The sequence below is a fragment of the Cetorhinus maximus genome, unplaced genomic scaffold (genome assembly GCF_964194155.1).
Source record: "Cetorhinus maximus unplaced genomic scaffold, sCetMax3.hap1.1 HAP1_SCAFFOLD_3439, whole genome shotgun sequence".
In the NCBI taxonomy this organism is placed as follows: Eukaryota; Metazoa; Chordata; class Chondrichthyes; order Lamniformes; family Cetorhinidae; genus Cetorhinus; species Cetorhinus maximus.
In genome coordinates, this window is record NW_027599351.1 from 16235 (window position 1) to 23615 (window position 7381).

General features: G+C 51.4%; 1 protein-coding gene across 1 annotated transcript; it reads left to right on the top strand.

Moving 5' to 3' along the window:
- Positions 1 to 2400: 2400 nt before the first annotated feature.
- Positions 2401 to 7157, top strand: LOC144678019 (oxidized low-density lipoprotein receptor 1-like; the record flags this gene model as incomplete). The annotated part of the gene is made up of 5 exons (XM_078537957.1): positions 2401 to 2467; positions 3163 to 3234; positions 5825 to 5944; positions 6499 to 6648; positions 7015 to 7157. Coding segments are annotated over exons 1-5 (552 nt in total), but the record flags the coding sequence as incomplete, so codon positions are not given.
- Positions 7158 to 7381: the final 224 nt, after the last annotated feature.

Below are 7381 nucleotides of genomic sequence, written 5' to 3' on the forward strand. Positions count from 1 at the left end.
CCAGCCTCTCATTCTGATCTCAGGGGAAGTGTCATTGTGAAATGGAACGAAGAGGCAGAAACAGTTTTGAGGAAGTTTTCGCCCTGACAGAGTCTGAGGGAAGACTGAGACACATCTGAGAGAGAGAGAGAGAGAAGCAGACAGGACAGGAACGGAGGAGAGAGACCCCTCAGACACAAACCATGGAGCAGGACACCGACTACAGGAATACGAGACACATCAAAAACACAACAGCCCCCAGTGAACATAGGTTAAACTGTTCAATAGAGGGAGAGAGAGAAAGAGGGAGATTGAGAGAGAGAGAGACAAGCAGAAAAACACAGAGACAGAGAGGCAGAGACAGAGAGAGAGAGAGATAGGGAGAGAGCGGAACATAGAAACATATGACTTAGGAGCAGGAGTAGGCCACTCGGCACCTCGAGCCTGCTCTGCCATTCAGTAAGATCATGGCTGATCTAGTTCTTCCCCACCCCATCCCCATAACCCTCGACTCCCTTGTCAATCAGAAACCCGTCTAACTCAGCCTCGAATATATTCACTGACCCGGCCTCCACCGCTCTCTGGGGGAGAGAATTCCACAGACTGACCACCCTCCGAGAGAAGAAATTCCTCCTCATCTCCATCTTCAATGGGAGACCCTTTATTCTGAAACTGTGCTCCCCCAACCCTTGTTCTAGATTCCCCCACGAGGGGGAAACATTCTCCCAGCATCCACCCTGTCGAGCCCCTGTCAGAATCTTATATGTTTCAATAAGATGGCCTCATTCTTCTAAACTCCAATGGGTACAGGCCCAACCTGCTCAACCTCTCCTCATAAGACAAACCCCATCATCCCAGGAATCAGCCCAGTGAACCTCCTCTGAACTGTCTCTAAAGCAGTTATATCTATTTACTAATAAGGAGACCACAACTCTACGCAGTACTCCAGCTGCGGACTCGCCAAGGCCCTGTACAGCAGCAGTAAAACATCCCTACTTTTACATTCCATCCCTCTCACAATAAACACCAACGCTCCATTTGCCTTCCTAATCACTTGCTGCATCTGCGGACTAACTTCTTGTGATCCATGCACCAGGACACCCAGATCCCTCCGTACCGCAGAGTTCTGAAATCTCTCTCCGTTTAAATAGAATACTGCGTTTCTGTTCCTCCTGCCTCCTGGGCAGGTTCACGTTTTCCCACGTTACACTCCATCTGCCAAATTTTTGCCCACCCGCTTGACCTGTCCATATCCCTTTGCAGACCCTCTACCTCCTGTTGACGACTGACTTTCCCACCTATCCTGGTGTCATCGGCAGATTTAGCGTCCACACATTCGCTGCCCTCATCCCAGTCACTCATATAAATGGTGAATCGTTGAGGTCCCAGCACTGACCCCTGAGGCTCTCCGCTCGTCACATCTTGCCAAGCCGAAAAAACCCATTTACCCCTACTCGCTGCTCCCTGTTAGCTGACCAATCCTCTGTCCATGTTAATATGTTACCCCCTAGACCATGTGCTCTTATCTTCCGGAGTCACCTTTGATGTGGCAGCTAATCGCATGCCTGTCGGAGAGAGAGAGAGAGACAAAGAGAGCGAGTCAGAGAGGGAAAAAGGGAAAGAGACAGACAGAGAATGGGGGAGAGAGAGAGAGAGAGAGAGAGTGGCAAATAGTGAGAGTGCTTCAGAGAACAGGAGAGAAAGAGATCGAGCGACAGAGAGAGAGAGAGAGGCAGAGTGAGAGTGAAAGAGACAGAGTCAGAGAGAAAGGAAGGGAAAGAAAGGGAGGTTGAGAAGTGGTGAGAAAGATTGAGAGAGAGGGAGACAGAGAGAGAGATGGTGAGAGAGATTGAGAGAGAGGGAGACAGAGAGAGAGATGGTGAGAGAGATTGAAAGAGAGGGAGACAGAGAGAGAGATGGAGAGAGAGATTGAGAGAGAGGGAGACAGAGAGAGAGATGGTGAGAGAGATTGAAAGAGAGGGAGACAGAGAGAGAGATGGAGAGAGAGATTGAGAGAGAGGGAGACAGGGAGAGAGATGGTGAGAGAGATTAAGAGAGGGAGACAGAGAGAGAGATAGTGAGAGAGATTGAGAGAGAGGGAGATAGAGAGAGAGATGGTGAGAGAGAGAGAGGGAGACAGAGAGAGAGATGGTGAGAGCGATTGAGAGAGAGGGAGACAGAGAGAGAGATGGTGAGAGAGATTGTGAGAGAGGGACTGCTGCCCCTGGAGTCAGTACAACCAGCCTCTCATTCTGATCTCAGGGGAAGTGTCATTGTGAAATGGAACCAAGAGGCAGAAACAGTTTTGAGGAAGTTTTCGCCCTGACATCGAGTCTGAGGAAAGACTGAGACACATCTGAGAGAGAGAAGGAGAAGCAGACAGGACAGGAACAGAAGAGAGAGACCCCTCAGACACAAACCATGGAGCAGGACACCGACTACATGAACATAAGACACATCAAAAACAACACAACAGCGCCCAGTGAACGTACGTTAAACTGTTCAATGGAGAGAGAGAGGCAGAGAGGGAGAGGTGGATATGGGGAAGCATATAGAGAAATAGAGCAAGAACAAGATAGAGAATGACAAGAGTGAGAGAGAGAGACAACGAGAGTGAGAGAGACAGATGCATAGAGAGTGAGAGAAACACAGAAAGAGAGAAAAAGAGAGATAGAAAGTGAGATAGAGTGTTTGATAAAGACAGTGCAGGGGAACCTTTTCTCTGTATCTAACCCCGTGCTGTGCATGTCCTGGGAGTGTTTGATGGGGACAGTGTAGAGGGAGCTTTACTGTGTATCTAACCCCGTGCTGTACCTGTCCTGGGAATGTTTGATGTGGACGGTGTAGAGGGAGCTTTACTCTGTATCTAAACCCGTGCTGTACCTGTCCTGGGAGTGTTTGATGGGTTGGTGCAGAGGGAGATTTATTCTGTATCTAAACCCGTCCTGTACCTGTCCTGGGAGTGTTTGATGTGGACGGTGTAGAGGGAGCTTTACTCTGTATCTAACCCCGTGCTGTCCCTGTCCTGGGAGTGTTTGATGGGTACAGTGTAGAGGGAGCTTTACTGTGTATCTAACCCCGTGCTGTATCTGTCCTGGGAGTGTTTGATGGGGACAGTGTAGAGGGAGCTTTACTCTGTATCTAACTCTCATCCATTGTATAGTTTCTGTTTCCGTTTTCCAGACGATCCGGAGATCTTGTACTCGGAGCTGAACTTTCTTCCTGCCTCCGGGACAACTAAGGTCCGTACAACAGGTTAGTTACGGATATCGTATGTCAGTCGTAAGATAATGATTTGTGTCAAACCTGCTGCACTTTAGTCATTTCTCTATTGCGTTGTGCATGATGCATTAGGTAGACCTTTATTCAGTTTTGTATTATTTTTTATTCTGTAACCTCCTCCAGCCCCTACAACCCTCCCTATCTCTGTAACATCCTGCAACCCCTACACCCCTCCCTATCTCTGTAACATATTGCAACCCCTACAACCCTCCCTATCTCTGTAACCTCCTCCAGCCCCTACACCCCTCCCTATCTCTGTAACCTCCTCCAATCCCTACAACCCTCCCTATCTCTGTAACCTCCTCCAGCCCCTACAACCCTCCCTATCTCTGTAACCTCCTGCAACCCCTACAACCCTCCCTATCTCTGTAACCTCCTCCAGCCCCTACAACCCTCCCTATCTCTGTAACCTCCTGCAACCCCTACACCTTCCCTATCTCTGGAAACTCCTCCAGCCCCTACACCCCTCCCTATCACTGTAATCTCCTCCAGCCCCTACAACCCTTCCCAACTCTGCAAAATCCTTCAGACCCTGCTACCATCCCTTTTTCTGTCACCTCCTACAGCTCCTCTGGCCCTCCCTATCTCTGTACCCTCATCCGGCCCCCTCCAACCCTCCCTATCCCTGTACCCTCCTCCAGACTCTACAACACTCACAATCTCTGTAACCTCTGCCAGTCCCTACAGCCCTCCCTATCTCTGTAACCTCCTCCTATCCCTACAACCCTCCCTATCTCTGTAACCTCCTGCAGCCCCCACACCCCTCCCTATCTCTGTAACCTCCTCCTATCCCTACAACCCTCCCTATCTCTGTAACCTCCTGCAGCCCCCACACCCCTCCCTATCTCTGTAACCCCCTCCAACCCTCCCTATCTCTGTAACCCCCTCCAACCCTCCCTATCTCTGTAACCTCCTCCAGCCCCTACACCCCTCCCTATCACTGTAACCTCTGCCAGTCCCTACACCTCTCCCTATCTCTGTAACCTCCTCCAGCCCCCGACAACCCTCCCTATCTCCCTAACCTCCTCCAGCCCCTATACCCCTCCCTATCACTGTAACCTCCTCCAGCCCCTAGACCCCGCCCTATCTCTGTAACCTCCTCCAGCCCCTAGACCCCGCCCTATCTCTGTAACCTCCTCCAGCCCCTACACCCCTCCCTATCTCTGTAACCTCCTCCAGCCCCTAGACCCCGCCCTATCTTTGTAACCTCCTCCAGCCCCTACAACCCTCCCTATCTCTGTAACCTCCTCCAGCACCTACAACGCTCTCTATCTCTGTAACCTCCTCCAGCCCCTAGACCCCTCCCTATCTCTGTAACCTCATCCAGTCCCTACAATACTCTCTTTCTCAGTAACCTCCACCAGACCCAGAACCCTCCCTATCTCTGTAACCTCCTACAACCCTCCGAAATCTCTGCGTTCCTCCAATCCCGGCCTCTCGAGCGTTCCCCGATTCCCATCGCTCCGCCATTGGCGGCCAGGCCTTCAGGTGCCTGGGGACCTAAACTCTGGAATTACCTCCCAAAACCTCTCCGCCTGATTCTGTCCACCTCTGTCTCTTTCCCTTCCAGTCTCTCTCTCACTCTGTCTCTCTCTCACTCTCTCTCTGTCTCTCTCTCACTCTCTCTCTGTCTCTCTCTCACTCTCTCTCTGTCTCTCTCTCTCTGTCTCTCTCTCTCTGTGCCTCTCTCTCTCTCTCTCTCTGTGCTTCTCTCTCTATCTCTCTGTGCCTCTCTCTCTCTCTGTGCCTCTCTCTCTATCTCTCTGTGCCTCTCTCTCCCTCTCTGTGCCTCTCTCTCCCCCTCTGTGCCTCTCTCTCCCTCTCTGTGCCTCTCTCTCTCTCTCTCTGTGCCTCTCTCTCCCTCTCTGTGCCTCTCTCTCCCTCTCTGTGCCTCTCTCTCCCCCTCTGTGCCTCTCTCTCCCCCTCTGTGCCTCTCTCTCCCCCTCTGTGCCTCTCTCTCCCCCTCTGTGCCTCTCTCTCCCCCTCTGTGCCTCTCTCTCCCCCTCTGTGCCTCTCTCTCCCCCTCTGTGCCTCTCTCTCCCCCTCTGTGCCTCTCTCTCCCTCTCTGTGCCTCTCTCTCCCTCTCTGTGCCTCTCTCTCCCTCTCTGTGCCTCTCTCTCCCTCTCTGTGCCTCTCTCTCCCTCTCTGTGCCTCTCTCTCCCTCTCTGTGCCTCTCTCTCCCTCTCTGTGCCTCTCCCTCCCTCTCTGTGCCTCTCCTTCCCCGTCTGTGCCTCTCTCTCCCTCTCTGTGCCTCTCTCTCCCTCTCTGTGCCTCTCTCTCCCTCTCTGTGCCTCTCTCTCCCTCTCTCTGTAAGATACTCCTTGTGCCGATCTCTGTGTCTGAGCTTTTGGTTTCCTGTCCCTAATATCTCCCTGTGTGACTCGGTGTTCGATTCTCTTTGATAACTCTCCTGTACCGTGCGCTGGGATGTGAAACAAGGGATATAAACGAGTAACGTGGTTGTTGTTTCTCTCGATAAGGGAGGTAGATACATCACCATTGTCTGTTCCGTGCAGTTACACAGGCTGCTCAACATGGGCCAATCTTTACTTCTCTATTCCAGGTAAACCTGGACAGGAAACAGTTGGAGGAAAAAGATCAAAAAAATCGAGATGTCTCATCGTGGTCGGCCTCATTGTCATAATCTGCAACTTCGCAATTATTACAGGTCTCACGGTCCAAGGTACGGGGAGGAACATCTCACTGTAACACCCTGATATATCCCACACCCCTCACTGTAACACTCTGGTACATCCCACACCCTTCACTGTAACACTCTGATACATCCCACACCCCTCACTGTAACACCCTGATACATCCCACACCCCTCACTGTAACACCCTGATACATCCCACACCCCTCACTGTAACACTCTGATACATCCCACACCCCTCACTGTAACATTCTGATACACCCCACACCCTTCACTGTAACACGCTGATATATCCCACACCCCTCACTGTAACACTCTGATATATCCCACGTCCCTCACTGTAACACCCTGATATTTCCCACACCCCTCACTGTAACACGCTGATATATCCCACACCCCTCTCTGTAACACCCTGATACATCCCGCACCCCTCACTGTAACACTCTGATATATCCCACACCCCTCACTGTAACACTCTGATATAACCCACATCCCTCACTGTAACACTCTGATATATCCCACACCCCTCACTGTAACACTCTGATATAACCCACACTATCACTCACTCTGACTCTGTCTCTCAGTTCTACAGATGAACAAGGAGCACGATGCTGCTGACCCCCTGAACCGGACCTTGGCCATTGCCCTGCGGAACCTGACAGAGCTGGATGGAAAGTTCCAGAAATTGTCCGAGACGGCGCGATCGCTCTGCCCAATGCTCCGAATCTGTTCAGGTGAGTGGGAGCTGCCGGCCGTACTCCTGCCCCCTCCTGCAACATCCCAAGCTCTGTCCCATTGGGGTCACCCCCACCCCCACCTTCCCCATCCTTCAGTCAAGGCCTCAATCTCCAAGCGGGGGAAGGCCGCACTATCCCGGCCTCTGCCTCTCGGAGTTAAGGTACAGAGCAGATTCAATAGAATGTTGTAAAATACCCGAGAGGGGCTGAATGGTCTCCTCATGTTCCTGTGCAACAGGCTCGAGAGGGGCTGAATGGCCTCCTCCTGTTCCTGTGCAACAGTCTCGAGAGGGGCTGAATGGCCTTCTCTTGATCCTAATGTTTCAATACATTTCTCTGAATTAAGTCTCTATAATTTTGCAGAGTCTCTCTGCCCGAGCGGCTGGAAAGTTCATAATCTTCATTGCTATAGATTCTCAACGGATAAAATAAACTGGGACTCGGCAAAACGACAATGTGAATCCCAAAATTCACACCTCATCATCATAAATACAGAACAGGAACAGGTGAGAATAACAGACGCATCTGTCAGAATGAGATAGAGAGAAAATATCCCTCTGCACCGTCCCCATCAAACACTCCCAGGACAGGAACAGCACGGGGTTAGACACAGAGTAAAGCTCCCTTTGCAATGTCCACATCAAACACTCCCAGGACAGGTACAGCACGGGGTTAGATACAGAGTAAAGCTCCCTCTACACCGTCCCCATCAAACACTCCCAGGACAGGT